The sequence below is a fragment of the Myiozetetes cayanensis genome, unplaced genomic scaffold, assembly GCF_022539395.1.
Source record: "Myiozetetes cayanensis isolate MyiCay16 unplaced genomic scaffold, myiCay2020 scf1, whole genome shotgun sequence".
In the NCBI taxonomy this organism is placed as follows: Eukaryota; Metazoa; Chordata; class Aves; order Passeriformes; family Tyrannidae; genus Myiozetetes; species Myiozetetes cayanensis.
The window spans coordinates 22,515,290-22,531,867 of NW_026086604.1; the positions used below are offsets into that span (position 1 = coordinate 22,515,290).

Consider the following 16,578-nt stretch of genomic DNA (forward strand, 5'->3'; position numbering starts at 1 on the left):
CAGTACTCCAACCACCCACTCAACTTCATGATTTCCAGCATGTTTCAAAAAAATGAGCAATTTCAGTTGAGTATGCCAACAGCAGAAGTATTTTTGCCAACCGCTGTCCATGCCATAAACGTTCCCTGATGGAGATGTTGTTACATTTTGTGCAGTAATTATTACAAGCCCCTCTGCACATCCAACACAGTTGGAGATGGCACTTTGTACTCTTTGGGAGTATCACTCAGCAACAGATACTCAGAGGGTGATGTGTAAGAGACAAGTGAGGTGGAGATGCAGGACCTGGGACCAAGCACTGAAACACAGGTAAAGGAAAATCAGGACGTATTTTTGCTTAGTTCTACCCTTGGTAGAATCTGCATGATTCCTATGTACATTGATGAGTGCCTATTACTTTGGGAAAAGCTCTTGGCCCTTCAAATTTGGGAATGGCCCAGGAGATCCCTGAAAATCCTCATGAAAGACACAGGAATTCAGTAAAGTCAAAGGGGAAACAAAGCAAGCAGATTTCAATTGAAAAATTTTGTAAAGGTCTGCTTTTACTGCAGAGGAATGTGCTAGGCTACAATCACAGCAAGAGATGTTCTTTTCTGCATATCACTGCTGCCTTCAATAAAGGTACATCATCAGTTAAAGAGCTGCTTGCCTGTAGCATGAAAAAAAATTCTTCCCCTCCAACAGCAACCAAAGCTGTTCATATTTTCTATTGCAGGGTAAGAACTGGTTCTATTAGATTCGGTGACTGATAAAATAAGGAAATTGTAAACATAAAGGAAAGCTGTAGGAGCTTGGTTTTGAGGCCATCGTACTTAATCCAGAGTCTGGATAATTGACATCTGACTACAGTGTTTATGTATACTTTTTGTTGTGGTAGCCCCACAAGTAGTTTTGTGACAGTTTCTTACTCTTCATTTGTTAATCAAGAAGTATGTCGTTACAAGTGTCACCCAGTGGCACACATTACAAGTTTGGACTTTTTTTTTCTTCTGACAAAATGTCTTCTGCTAATCAGCTATGAGACTATAAAAGTTTAAGGACCACAGTCTGGGTCTGTGGCATATCCACTACATATTCATCTTTCCTGTGGACAGCCTCAACACTGTGTGTCTTTGTGCAGAGTTTGTGTGTTCTGATGCATCTTTGCTAATATCCAGCTGCAGTAACACTGAGTTTCTCGTTGTTTGAGCCCCTGCTAGTAAAGGGTTGAAGCAGAAGTGAGAGCTGGTTATGCAGTTCAGGAAATTGGGTGTAGCCACTTTGAGGCTGATAGAGAAAAGTAGATTTGTAAACATCAGAGCTTTAAAAAACAAATGAACAAGCAAACTAACTAACAACTCACTCCCCCAGTAATATTCCTACTTTTAAGATAGTTCCAAAATAACATTCAGATATTTTATTCCGAAGATATGTTTTATCCAGCAGGGGCTGAAGTGTGTTTTGCAGACAGAGAACAGATACATAATACATTTAGAGAATTTCATGCATTAATGAAACTTAAGCAATTTTTTAATCATCATTAATTTTGATAACATTTGTATTAAAAACTGTCTGAGGCAAAATGGCATGTAGTATTTTGCTTTGTTCCACCTTCCTGTTTTCATCATGGAAGAAACAAATGTGTTTATTTTACTGGCAATATTAAAGCAATCATATGATTTTGAGTAAGTCTTTTGAGATTGTTTGCAAGTTTTTGCTCTTCTGCATGTCTGCTTCCTCCCAGCTGGGGGCTGGCTGTTGTATGGAAAGGCCAACCACGTCACGGAAAAGCCCTGTCTCTGATCAGATGGGCTTAATATAAACCAGGTTTGCTGAGAGAGAATTAAAGGGGCAGCCCCAAAGCAGGAGAGGATTTACTTCAGCAGAGCAGCTCAGTGCACCACAGTCCACTGAGAGAGAAGGGCAGTGTGAGCGAGGGATCGGACTGCCTGGAGGAGCCTGGCACAAGTAAGGCAGAGTGGATTCTGACCCGGTCTTTTACTGAAGGTGCTAGAGACCCAGGCAGCTAAAAGCAGTATGGGGTATCAAAATCAGTTTGAACCTGGAAGGCAGTGTGTGACAGGGACTCATTTGGCTTTGTTTAATGAGGAATGGTAAATTTTTAGAGGCTAAATTGTAAAATGTTTGTGTTTGTGATGGTTTTGTGAGTGACTGTTTATTGCAGGTGGTGAGTTATACTTTGTTGTTTGACTGAATCAAAGCTGGCTATTCTCATCTGGTCTTTTCAATGGGGACGCTGCAGGGAAAAATGCATTTTAAAATTCAACTGTAGTAAATATTTAATTTTGTTTGTGAAGCAGTTTCTGCTTAGTGCATGATTTCTAGTTTAGATATATTTCTTGCCTACAAAGTTACTGTGACTAGGACCATGCGTATAATCTCATTTTGCCCTGAAGTACCGCACATCACAGAGAAAATATTGTGTATGCTGTAATAAGTTGAGACAGTACTTGTTCTGTATATTTGACCTATGTCCTTCTGGGCACTTATTCACAGAAGTTTTTCAGACTTTCAGTTTTGTGTGAAGAAGAATAGTAATTTGTGCGTGTTGCTTTGCTTTGCTGTACTTTTTATTGTTCACCATCTATTACTGAAGTCTGGAAGTGGTTGGGTGCATTTTATGGACAATTATCCTATTTACTGATGTGGAAGAGAGAACTGAGAAACAGAGATATATCACAAAAAAGCAAAATGTCTAAATAACTGTCACTTTGGGAGATGGAATGTATCAAAGTAACTTTCCTAAAAATGGTAGCTGTTGGCTTGTGAGAATGACATCACTGTTCTCTGCCTCCAAGCAAGGCAAAATAGACGTTATTGAGTAAAATGTAATTATGAGCTATACTTAGGCAAGAAGAGTGAACCTATCTAACTAATTGTGCAGTAAATTAAGTTATTGATTTAATATCTATAAATTAATGATAGTGATATCTCCTGTAGCAGCTATAAGCTGTACCTCCTCAAAAGAGCTGTTGGACTTCACTGTGTTGTCCCTCTTACCAGCTGAAAAGTCACTTTCTGAGGCAGAATCATTCTTTGTTTACCTGCCTACAGACAGGAACCAAACTCACCCCATCATAGCAAGACTTGCTTGCATGGCTCTTTTCTTATAACAGTGTTGTCTAAGAGTGCAGTGAGTGATGCCTTATTGCTTTCCCAAAAGTTTCAGCTCTTAACTGAGACAGTGAGAAATAGCTGTACCTGCAGTTGCACTGGCAGTTGGAGACAACTGGGACCAGTGCCTCTGTTTGCCTCCAGTCAATCCAAAGGATAGGGAGTGTTGCCTTGGCCACAGACAGCCTCTCAGCAGGCCTACAGCTGCTGTGTAGAACAGGCATGGTGAGTGCTGCCCCTTCCATCTCCTCCTGGGACATAGCAATGCCTCCCTCTCTCCAGGTCTGGGCTGCACCTGGCATGTCTGTGGGCTTGTAAAGGCTAAACAAGGCAGGATTTAGCATGTGAGGGTGGTATTTTCTCTACACTGACTCACTAATGAGTAGTACTTTGTGTACTAGCAAGTACGAAAGAGTGCAGAAAGGCTAACTTTTCTTATATATTAGGTCCCTACAGAGGATGTGCTGCCTTGAAGTTTGTAAGAGAGCATTAATACATTTCTAAATGTTTTGTGGGTAACATTTGTGATTTTCCTGTTCCTCACTAGGAGTTCAAAATGACTCTCAACAATGTTACCATGCGTCGCACCCACAATAGCAGTCTGCACCAGCAGCAGCAGCGATGGAGCATCCCTGCTGATGGAAAGAATCTGCTGGTCCAGAAAGATTCCAATGAGTACAACCCACAGAAGCGATACACCATCAGTCCTGATGAATATTACAGAAGGAGCTGGTCCTCGGAGTCGTCTGACTCCGTCATCTCCTCCGAGTCTGGCAGCAACTGCTACCGGGTGGTGCTGATCGGGGAGCACAGCGTGGGGAAGTCCTCACTAGCCAACATCTTTGCAGGGGTGCATGACAGCATCGACAGCGACTGTGAGGTGCTGGGAGGTACGTATTTATGTCCTGGGGTCTTTGTGTTTGCTTGCAGTCAGCTCTGCCAGTAGTAATTGGCACAAAAGAAACAGAGGCCATTTAATAAAGAACAGAGGTAACAAACATTTGGATCTGATCATCATAACTGATTCAACTTAAGCATCTCTTTCAAGAAGACAGGAAAGGAAAATGAGATAAGTAAGATACTAACCATGACTGAAAGCCCCTGAAAGAGAGCAATTCAGATTCTCATGCTATTTCATTCCAAAATACCTGTTGGAAACTGCCTTATTTCTGCCTGTGATGATGATACACAAGAGGCTGCTTCAGCTCTCTTGCTGGTCCAACATTTGTGTCACCACTGGCTTCACAGGGCTGACTCCATCTTTCTGTGTGGGAGAGAAAACAACTGAAGGTCCTCATGGTCTGCAAGAATTAAATATTTAGGAATTATATATAAAGAAAAAGTCACCTCCAAAATAATTGCCATTAGAAGTCATCTCAGCCTTTCTGTATTAACACATAACCTCAGCACAGGCTGTATGGAGTTTGAGTAAAATATATAAAATTTTGAGTAAAAATCTCATTTCATGTTATTTGAACAGCATAGGTTCCGCCAAAGGCAAAACAGATAAATGTCTTTCAACAGAGTAAGAAAATTCCTATTACCCATTGGGGAGGAAAAGGCACAAGCTGTAGTTGTCTCTGATGCTTTCCCCTTGCTATCCTCCTCTTTGTTTAGGACTGTAAAGTGTTCTTTAATCTGAAATATCAGATCATTCAGAAGGCGAAGCTGTGGCACCAAGTCCTGAGCTATATTGTATGCAAGATGTTGATGTGGAAGTGTTGTGCCGCCACAAAAACCTGTGGTGGCTCTAAGGATGCAGTCGCTGTTGCTGTCAGGGGACATGCAGTTTGCTGCCCAGTTTTGCTTGTCTGAAGTGTGCAGGACTTTCTTTGTTTCTCCAATATCCCTTACCTCTCCTGCCTGTACTCCCTTGGTGCAATGGTGCCAGTGCTAGCACAGACAGTTTCTGGGCTTCTCTTCCAGCCTTCAGAGGGGCATAGGATGGACAGGTTTTTTTTGTCTTTCACCCTCCAGCTGGGGGAGGTTTTGCCCAGAATGTAATACAACCCAGCATCAGGAGGGTCAGACTCACATTTTCCCTGCTTGCTGTCAGACTGGGGACACAGATCTTTGTGCCTTTGGGGGATTTGAAGTTCTTGGATTTATGTGTGCTCTGCCTTCAGCTTCTGCCATCAACTTTTCCTGTAGTTCTACCAACTCCTCAGCCTAGAGTATCTCTGATAAAAGTTTTCCTAGTGCTAAATGAGTGATGTAGAGTAGGACTGTGAGGCAAACAGTCAGAAAGTGCAGCTGATTTGCTCTGCACACCCCTGTCAGGCAGTTTTCTTCTCCTTCATGTGAAGCCGTGGGGTTTCCTCTTTCCATTGCACTCCCAGCAATATTGCCTGGAGTGTAGCAGTGACAGATTTCCAAGGCCAGCTCTGCTGAGGTACTGCTGTTGTTACATCTCTCCATTTTTAGTGTCAGCTTCAAAATGAGCAAGACATGAACTAAGATCTCACTTTCAGTGTGTTTTATATTCTATGAAAGTTCCTTAGGATTGACCAAGGTGCAAATGAGTGCTGAATATGACTATTTAGGCATAGTATTTTCTAGGAGTACCTATTTGTACCTTCTCCATCTTGTTCTCACAAAGATGCTCAGTCACTTGAAGAAACTATTCTCCTAGTGATTAGCTCTGTCCTTTTAATCTTGCAATTTTAAGCTGTGTCAAGCATGGGTTCTCTATGATTTTGTTTCACACGTGTAATATTTTTTGTTCATTCTCTTTCATGGATGTAGATTCCTGGCTTTGAAGAAATACTGATTACAATTTAGGGCAAAGTTCACTCCATCAATGCCCAGCAGAAGTCTTACGAGGCACAGGTTAGACACAGTCCTACCTACAAGCATGGTTGGGACAGATCCTTCAAATGCTACAGTGAGAGGGCTGGTATGCTCAGAAGCCCTAAGGCTGGCTTTTTTCACTGACCAGTAATGTAACGTTAGAAATGAGTCCAACCTCCTTATAGCTCATCCAAGTGTCTCCAACTTTGTGGAAAAGAAGAAAGATTAGTATTTGATGTAGAAGCTAGACTGAGATTTCACAGCAAGGGTTGATCAAATTCAGCCCTTCCAGAGTGGGAACAGCCTCCTCAGATGTAGGCAGAATTTTTCCACATAGCGTTTATAATCTAGGTATGAATTTATGTGACCTCAGTACAAAATAACTGACCTTCTATGGTTTGTGGATTCTTTTGCTATTTTGACATCAAAGGCAATGCGGGAAACTGCGAAATTGGAGAGAACTAGGGCGCAGCAGAAGTCTCAGTCTCCCCAAACTCAGCAGCTGTTGTCTCCCACACCCTGTCCCCATTGCTTGTCGGCTGTTGGCTGTATCGCTCTCCGCAGCAGTGACTGTTCACCCGTAAACTGTCCATGCTAAAGCGAAAGCAAATATTTTCCATTACTCAGCCTCGCTGGACCCTGCAGCTCCCATGGGGCAAATGTTCAGCCTTTGGTTATTTCTTCCACTGGTTCTATTTTCTCTCTCCCACATAAGATAAAGAGAGTATCAGCCAAAATAATGAACATTTTGTTTCCTGATCTTTCAGCCTCCTTCATATATCATGGAAAGTAAGACAACCAGTAATGAACAGAGGGCAGGTTCAGTGCTGATGGAAATGAGGAAAGAACTGAATGTGAGCCAGCCTCAAATTTGGCTCAATAACTTTAACTGTGAACAAGTTACCCATATTCAACTACTTGGTTTTTTTTCTAATGTACATGACACCACAAAATAATATATTACCAACCTTTCTGCTTTTTTTTTCTAGAAGATACATATGAAAGAACCCTGATGGTGGATGGGGAAAGTGCAACCATTATACTGCTTGACATGTGGGATAATAAGGTACTTCAATTTGTTCTAGTCAAACACTGAATGAAAGGTGCATATGAATGACTGCTAATATCCAAAGTAGGGATCTTTTGGGAAAGAAAATAGGTGTTTTCCATACAGCAAAATCAGGGAAAATATAGAATTAATGCCAGCCCCACATCAAGGAAAGCACACCTAATGGCTCTGTGATGTGAGCCTGAGAAGTTCAAGTCTTCTTCATCTTTTCAATGATAAAACACTCAAGGTTTTTTCCAGACCATGTTTATTCCAGTCTAAAGCCAGCACAATGAATTATCTGGGGTGAGTTTTGCCCTCCTTCGTGGCAAAGTATTCATACCATCACCACATTGGAATTACTTTTAGTATAACTGTGATTCAAACCATACCCATTACAGTTTACAGCAGGAATGTATTTGGATTCTCTAATGTTTTACTTTCTAAGTAAAACCTGCTCTGGGCATAACGATGTCTGACTATTTCATTTGAACAGCGTGAGGGAGAATGGATTCGAGACCACTGCATGCAAGTGGGAGACGCCTACTTGATTGTCTACTCCATCACAGACCGAGCAAGCTTTGAGAAGGCCTCTGAACTCAGAATACAACTCCGCAGAGCACGCCAGAAAGAGGATATCCCCATTATTTTGGTTGGCAACAAAAGTGACCTTGTCAGGTGCCGCGAAGTTTCAGTGGCAGGTAAGGCAAATGATAAGCATAAACCTAACATAAACACTAAACGTCATCTAGCAGCTTTTGGGCAAACTCTGGCTGAGGGACTACACTGTGATCAGGACTGGGCAATGAAAGAGCAATAAAACAACAGAGGACCAGAACACAGGACAGAGGACTGGGTGGGGTCTGTCACTTCCTTAAACCTTCCTTGGTAATGCTGTTATGTCAGATAATCCCTTTTCTATATTTATTAAGTACCACCATAAAAACAGCTTGAATTGCTTTCCTTCCAGCTCCTAGTGTAAGACCACTGCAGTATGTGATTTCTCCAGTAGCTGGAAACACTTTGGATTCCCAATACATATTTACGTATAACAAGTTTAGCCCCCTTTATTCTGCTGACAAAGACTCTCTTCTTTGTAACCTGTTCTCTGCCCTCACTGAAAATGAAATTCCTTCTCAACCTTTGTTTTGCTAGTTTGGGCAGGGACTGTGCAACCTTTCAGGAGAGGTCTCCTTGTTGCTTACTTTGGGGTACTAAACCAGCCCTCACTTGGCTGCACACAAATGAACAACCACTAAGTCCATAAATAGGAATTGAGAGACTGCTGAGAATGCTGCTGACTCTCGACATCTGCAATCAGTAAAATGTCTTCTTGAAGAGCCTTCCCCCAGGCTTAGGTGACACAACATAACACAACAGTGTGATCTCATCTTGGCGCATCAGAAACATGGGTTCCTCTGTTTGACATTTTCTTGTCTCTTCAGCTGTTCTGCTCTTCCGTTTCCCAGCTGAGCTAAACTAGCTTTTTTCTCTGGGTATGTGTACAGTTCCTCTGGCTCCTGTCACAGTTGCCCCAAGTGAAGAGTTTTAACTGAGGAGTTCATAGAGAGCCCAGGGATGGTTCTCATTCCTCTCTGAATTCATGTCTCTTTAGTGGTCCTGTCAATGAGTTCACAGCACACCAGAAGACAGCATAAATTGGCTTGTGTGTGAAAGACAGCTGTCAGGTTTTGCTTAGCTTAGGCTCACATAAGGTAAGAACTGTGACTTCAGATGCACCCCTAAAGCCGCAAACATAGTTCTGCCTTTATTAAGGGTTTTGTACATAAGCCTGTTCACACCAAAGTTGCTACTGTCCCCAGATCCCTGTTTACAGACACAGCCCATGGAGGAGGATGGTGCCCTACCTCCTATGCTGTGCTGTGTGCCTGCAGGTCACCCTTTAATGCAGCTTGAGGGAGCCTACATGTAAGATAGCCATGTGGTTTTGAGCCTTCCAGCCTCTGGTGTCCCAGCTCAAGTCGGTCAGTCCCAGCTTCCTTTGCAGCCAGCAGGAGGGCCAGGGCTTTTCCAGGAGGGGATTTGCCCCCCCTCTCTGGGAAGGGACTGTGACACAGAGCAGATGAATCATGGGCTAGCAGGCAGCATGAGATGATTAAAGACTTATCTGTGCCTATATTAAGCTTGAGGAATTCCCTGGTGGCTCTGACTCCCACACACGTGGCAGCCTATGGTTCTGATTCCACCTCCCCGCTGCCCCTGGGGCTCGTGAGCTGCCGTGACATGTCCACCTTGCAATTTTGCAGAGGGACGAGCCTGCGCCGTCGTGTTTGACTGCAAGTTCATCGAGACCTCAGCAGCTGTGCAGCACAATGTGAAAGAGCTGTTTGAAGGCATCGTGCGGCAAGTGCGGCTCCGGAGGGATAGCAAGGAAAAGAACGAGAAGCGACTGGCGCTACAGAAACGGAGAGAGAGTATCCCCAAGAAAGCCAGGCGGTTTTGGGGCAAAATAGTTGCCAAGAACAACAAGAACATGGCCTTCAAACTCAAGTCCAAGTCTTGCCATGACCTATCAGTACTTTAAGGGTTCTGGACTCTGCCAGAGCCTGTGGCATTTTATGGACATTATCTAACTTTGTCATGGGACAATCAATCAATCTATATTAGATTGGGCTATCAGTGACTTAGGTTCACAGTTGTGATTATGATGATACGTGCTGGCATAAGAACAGCACAATTTTTTTTTTTCCCAGTAGTTTTAAAAGAAACAAAAAGACCAGAATGACCCAAAATTATGCTGGGAACTGTTCTGGAATACCTGTTCTTTCTCCTCTTGCCTTTTGATAATAGTGTAAGAACCTTGAATGCCGTGACGTGGGAAGTGAATACTACTGTCTTTACTCTCTCTCCTTGTTATTAATATTTCCTTTTTAAAACTATGTAAAGAATTGAGGAACTGAGTGGGTATTGGCCCCTTGCTAGTTGGCTGGTCAGGCTTGGGCACCCACAGCTGAAAAAAATGCATTTTTGTAGAATAGCTGTCAAGACACCTGTTTTGTTTTTGTTTGATGGTTTTTTTTTGTTTTTTTTTTTTTTTAATTGAAGATTAGTTTTAGTGAGTTTACACTTCTCTTACTCTGAAAATATTTAAAGGAAAAATCCTATAATCAAACAAGTTTTCCTCTGATATTTTAATATTATGGGACTGTTTAAAAATCGTAGTAAAATTAAAAGTGCAAGTTGTATCAAAGTGCATCAAGTGCAGGATGCCAAACCTTTATAAGTCACCTAAGCTTTTTTATGAAACCACATGGACTTCTTGTATCCAGTCTTGGCCTTTCTCCATGCCAGAGCTATGCTGTATTTATTGTTGTGCAAAGTAACAAGCATTTTAATGTTGAGGGGAAATGTATTTATTACCAATTTTCTTAAATAATAATGTTAATTTTATTACTGTTTTCTATCTAATATCTTTTTTTTTTCAGATATGCAAGTTTTTACTTACATGCCTTCTAATAAAATAAATAAAAAATACGAATGCCTTTGAGCCTCAGTGGGAAATCCCTAAGAATGTTTTCAATATTTTGAATGGTGGGCAAAACTGCTACTTGAGAAGTGCAATGAGGATTCCTTACATCTCTAAACACAGCCTACTTGGCAACCTATGATCACAAGGCAAGAATCACGTGGGACCTCAAAGATATGAGTGCACAGCATCCCTCCCATACAAATGGGGTTGAAAATAAATAATTCCTAGAAAAGGTATTTGACCTTTAGCCTGGAAACACTTTAGAAATGTAAATGAGTACCATTACCTCAATTTTGGAGGGAAGTGGATGGGTAAAAGATCATACTGCAGGATTACTCTGTGCTACTGAGAACTCCCTGGAAGGGTATTCCTGATCTAGAATAAAGTGTTGATAAGAATAGAAAACAAAACTTTTTGAAAAGAGCACAGACAAGATCCATGTTGCTGAATTTTGAATTAATGCTTTTGAGCTACTGGCATGTAACCTAAGGTCAACCCAGAGAAGTTTAGAGAATTTTGTTTTCAGAACTTTTAAACTCCCAGAACCTTTTTCCCATTCAAGAATGGAAAAAATTTGCACAGATTAAAGAAATTTTTAAGGTCATATTTAAGAATTGAAAGTATAGCTGTACGCAACCAGCACATTTCTTTAGTCTATTCTATATCAGTCAAGCTACAAATCTAAACTAAACAGGTTTTAAAGAAATGTAAAATGTCCATGTTGATCATACAGCCTTTAGGGATAAAACCTGTCCATGTTCATAGCATCACTTGGTACCTAGATGGCATCATAAAAATTTAGAGTTACCTAGTAAGTTTTCATGCCCTCACTGCTCTCTTTCCACTTCTTCCAGGATAATAAAAATTAATTCTAAAACATGATTTTGAAAGGAAAAAAAACAATGTGATAGGGCCATTCCCCAGAGCTGTCACAAGTTGCTACAAAGAACCACATGGTGGGCACGACGTGCCACCTCGTTTTTCCTGTGGACATGGTGAGCAGACATGACTGCAATTCTGTCTTTGGGACTGCTGTTCTGAAAGGCTCAGCACTGCCTTTGGACCAAAACAATTTAAAGATATGCATCTACCTTCCATGTCCCAGTCATTCTCTCACTGGCCCTCTTGGTTCACCCCACAGGCTCCTGGCTTACCCTGAGTTTTCAGGGAGAGCACAGGGGAAGCTGTGGGGTGAAGAAACACGAGCAGCAGCATCCGCTCCATGGAGCTGTTGCTTCAGTTCACTCGAACAGCATTGACACTTCTCTAACCTCTGGATGTGGAGTGAGAGAGCTGGTGCTGAGTATCCATACTCTGCACATTTCAGGGTTTGTTTTTTTTTTTGCTTTGGACTCAGTCTAATCTGATTCTGTGTACTAATTGTCCACCTGGGACTGCAATGCCTGAGATGCACTCCTGAAGGACACTGTGAGTTTCATGTGAAGGACACTGCAATCATCTGCTGTGATCTGCATGGCTCCAGTGAGATGGGCATGGAGGAAGAGCTGGGGCTTTCCTTTGCAGCTTATGAGATGAATGTGAATCATGGTTTTAGTTGATCATCACCGGATTACCAAATACAGCAACTCTTACTACATATAACAGCTAGTGTACCTGGAATGACTGATTAATACTAACTTAATCTGGAATGCTGGAATATTCACAGTCCCTCTGTTCATCTCAGATGTGAATGTCCAAAACCATGGGACAGATCAATCAGCAATTCTAATCACTGTTCTGGCTATTTATTAAGTCCGAGCTACAGTGACAGATCCTAATGCAATAATTACAATACCGGGCCTGGAGATCTGGCAGTAGCTGTGGAATACGTGAGTCACAGCAGTGAGCACATCAAGGCCAAAATGGCAAAACTCACAGAGTCCAAATAAAATAAAATAAAATAAATACTGAACAAAAAAGTCTAAGAACACACAAAATGCCAATTACAGTGCAACAACTGTTATAAAAAGCTCTTTTCAAGAAGATAGATCAGATCTGCAAGAGGAATTACGGAGTATGTCCAGCTTTAATTAATTTAATTGTGACAGATGAACTGCAAGAAGAAAGGTTTACTTACGCTTTGGGACAAAAAATCACACTAAAGAATTATTTGTTATTATGGTATTGTGTGGATTTGCAGGGTATTACATGCTTTTGGATGTGGGAGAATTATTGATAAAATTTAGTCAGGTAAAATAAAGATATTTTCAATTAAATCAGTGGAGGTACTGTGGATTTAACCCTCACATATTCAAGCCATTCAACATCAACCCCTTGGAAAGCTTTAAAGACCAGAGGTCTCTCCCTGAGGCTGTTAGGAGTTGAGATAGAAATGGGAGAAAGGGCTCCTGACAGCGTCAGTCCTGGTGATGATGAGATCTACAGAGAGCTGCCTCAGAGAAAGGAAGCAGTTGAGTTCTGTGCAGTATTGCCTTTATAATCTGCTACAGCTCTTCTTTCTCTCTGGGAAGGCGTTTTAGAGAAAGCTGTTGCACCCAGAGAAGAGGCGAGGTACTGAAGAGATCCCTGAATTAATAAGTTATTGAATCTTCAAAAGTGAACTCTGCAAGTCACACTTTGCAACATCTCTGAAGACTTTAGAGCTAAATGCATTGCTTAAATCATTCCTGTGCCTGAACCACAAACGTGGGAGATAAACGCTCGTGAGAGCTGTGAGGCTGATCCCCCTCAGGCTCTGTTTTGTGGGCTAACCACTCCTCAGTTAGGAGGGCAAATGCTGTGGGCTGTGATGGTATTCAGCACACTGCAAGTATTTATCAGATGTGGCTTCCAGGTGCATTGAATAATATCTAATGAGAACTGCCCACCTTGTCTGCAGTCCCCACCAGTTCTGGTTCAGTGGGGTTGCTTTCAGCAGGGACCATGGGCTAGATGGGATGCAGGGTAGGAATGGCTGCAGAGAACAGGGTGAATCCCAGCATATGCCACGACCAGAAATTCCATGATGTTAGTGTGCAGCCTGACAATCTCCCCAGCTGCCTTCTCCTTCTGTTTTTTTCACTCCAGAAATGTCCCACAGGTGTTGCAGTGAGCCCAACCTCCTCTCTCGGAGACCACCCCAAACAGAGGTCTGCAGTATTCTGCCTTTGTCCTCTGTAATCACACACGTAAGATCATCAAGGTAGTGTTTTTTTGCCTAGAGTCACTGATATTCAGTGTATTCATTACTTGTGATTTTAGCAATTTTGATGCAACAGGTTCCCTCTTGTCAGACAGCGAGGACAATGCACCCTCAAGAGAGCACATGAGTCCTGTGTGGCTCACTTTACAGGGCCACCTGTAACCTGGTTAATAATTTGCTAAGAAAATGATTGGTGTAACATACTTCCTCCAAGTTCTGAAATCTATGCATGAATAATTTTAAAATGGAATTATTTCTAAGTAACAGTAATTTCTAAGCTGATACTCTGCGTGTGTGCACTCAAAAGCCTCCTGCTAGACACAGGTTGCCCAGAGCCAAACTTTGACTGCTCTTTGGGCCAACAGGAGAAAGGGAGGTGGGAATTATCAATGAGAAAATTCAGACTGTTACATGATTACACTTAAGGATGCCTAATTTCAGCTCCTGCAGCTGTCCTTACTGCATGCAGGACTAGCATTTCTTCCCCTCTTGCACTGCTCTCTTGGTGGGTGTGGGGAGCCCAGGATGCCACATCCCCCACTGGACCTGGCATTGCCCCCCTGAGGCCCAGTGAGCAGTGGGAGAGCTGGAAGGACCACTGGGAAGGCACTGGGCAGGCAGCCCTGCCATGCAGGAGTGAGGGGGAACATGATGACCAGACCTCTAGCTCTGCTGAGCTTTGCATCCGTTCTCTGGTGCTGTGTGCATCACTGAATTGCTTGGTGGTTTAACTTCCACTGAACTAAGAACGAACCTCAACAATTTTGACATGGCCAGGATGCTGTTTCTGTGTCTACCTATGGCTTTGAGTAGTGTGTGTGTATTTCTACAATTCACAGCTTTGCTCTAGCGTTGCTCAGGATGTGTTCCCTCCCTAAATGCTGTCGAATTCCTGAGAGATACCAAGTAGGATGTTCTCAAGCTTTGCCACCATACTATCATTTTAGTTGCTTTTAAACTATGCTTTCAATCTTCTGTGTTTTAAGGTTTTCCTCCTCTCCTTCACGCAATCTTGTGTCATGAATGGCTGCATTTGCTCCTCCTTGGCTTGCTCCATTCATAAGTAAGCCACAGGAGCTGGGATGCTCCCTTACACCCATGGCAAGATTTTTGCCAGCTGTGGTATTTGGAAATCACCCAGCCCCACCAGGATGTGTGTAAAATCCTTTGGTACACTTTCATTGGTGCTGTGGCTGGGATGGTGTGCCCAGCTGGTGAAGCCCAAGGAATGGAGATGTCCAGTGCAGCTGTACTGACACAATCCATCAGTAAATGCAAAGAAACTTGGCAGGAGCATGCTGAGCTCTTGTCTGTGTCCCAGGCACTCCTTAGAATGTTGATAGAGAAAGTGTGGAAAAAGCTTGCAGTAAATAAGCCTGCAGTTTAGAGAGGTGAAGGAATAAATATACCTCTCTCACTTCCCTGATAAGTGCTCTACCCATACACAAATCCATCCCCTGATATTTTTGGCAAAGCAAATTGATATTCCTTCATTTATGGACTTCAGACTGCCCCTGGATCATTATCACAAAATAATCTAAGGACACAGAGAGAAGAAATGCCCAACTACTTTGGACCTGTGGCGCTTCCAGCCCTGTGCTCTCTCTTAGAAGGGAAGGGGAAGCGGCAATAGGAGATACTGTTTAGGAAAATCACCTTATGAACAGGAATTTTTCTCTCACTTTCTCCAATAGCTTTGTGAAACTGAAATTATCCATCATTTCACCCTCAGCTTTCTCCTCTCCACATTGAAAAGTCCCAAACCTATTAGTATTTCCCCTAAGGCAGCTGCTCCAACCACTTAAATGTGGTTGTTACCGTTCTCTGTTCCTTTTCTAATGCTTTGCTACCTGAGAGACAGAGGCTGTAGCTCATTCTACTCTAGATGCTAGGTTTTAGAGACTAATAAAACATAATTCTTTCCTCCTTTCAGTACACTTTTTGATTATACCCCATGTTTGTTGGTATATTTGGCTGCAATTACCCACTGTGTTCAGCCCACAGTGAACTGTGACTGCTCATCTGCTATCTTTTTACCCACTGACTTAGTTTTATGAGATACTTCGTCATCAAAAATAGGGTTTTTTTTCTGTTAACTGCACTCCACTTAAATACACTGAGCATCTCTTCCATGCATTATTTTGAAAATGACCAATTTTTACTGCACAGCTGTTCTCCTAATTAGGGATTTAAATATATGTGTTTGGTCACAGGATACAATTCCTATATTCTGAGTGCGACAAAACTTGTCTTCATAAGTATTATCAGATCAAGACCTTCTTGCAGATAAATGTCTTCTATTGAAACCTTAAAATAGGTGACAAGTTTGTAAAGGGCAGCTCTGTTACCCCTGCCAGTGTTTGGGATTGTGTCATACAAAGAGGAAGACGGATGCCTGAAGCAAACACGCTTGCAGATTTGTGCTCAAGCAAGTAGTCCAGCTGATGTTACTCACACTAGTGGCATTCTGAGGATGAGATAGTGCCTTTTTCATTGAATCAAGAAAGGACTAGCTGCCAAGAAAGGATCTGTTGCTTTGCTCGTGAGTAAGAAGTTCTGTCATTCTCCTGCATGAAAAGCAACTATGTAGTGGTTTCACCTGGTCCATCTGCCACTTCCTTTAAGGTGTGCTGGTATCTCCCATGGGTGGGGTCTGGAAGTGTTCTGCACTTTGGCACACAGGGAAACAAGGTATTGTATTGAGAATAAGCATAGACTTTTCTCTAAACTGCTCAGAACTGGAGGTATGTTGGAGGAAGAAAAATGTGTAGATCCACAGGTCTGCATGGATTTTGGCATAGAAACCTTCCTGCACAGCACCTCTGAACATTCCCTGGAAGACCACGTACCCCCGTCTCACTGCTCTGCCTGCTGAGGTCCTGCCCTCCTGGGCTACGTCAGTAGCACAAACGCTGCTCCCTTCATAGGGCTGCTCCATCCATTGTGATCTTTGCTACTTTGCATCAGAAGTTATTAGCAAATCCATGAAGCCAG

At 42.4% G+C, this 16,578-nt stretch overlaps 1 protein-coding gene across 1 annotated transcript; it reads left to right on the forward strand.

Moving 5' to 3' along the window:
- The first annotated feature begins 1,832 nt into the window (after positions 1-1,832).
- GEM (GTP binding protein overexpressed in skeletal muscle) lies at positions 1,833-10,440 on the forward strand. Its single transcript, XM_050316866.1, has 5 exons — positions 1,833-1,947; positions 3,662-4,004; positions 6,894-6,970; positions 7,449-7,653; positions 9,220-10,440. The coding sequence occupies exons 2-5, from the start codon at positions 3,671-3,673 to the stop codon at positions 9,495-9,497; spliced, it is 894 nt and encodes a 297-aa protein (XP_050172823.1). The 5' UTR covers positions 1,833-1,947; positions 3,662-3,670; the 3' UTR covers positions 9,498-10,440.
- The last annotated feature ends 6,138 nt before the right edge of the window (positions 10,441-16,578 follow it).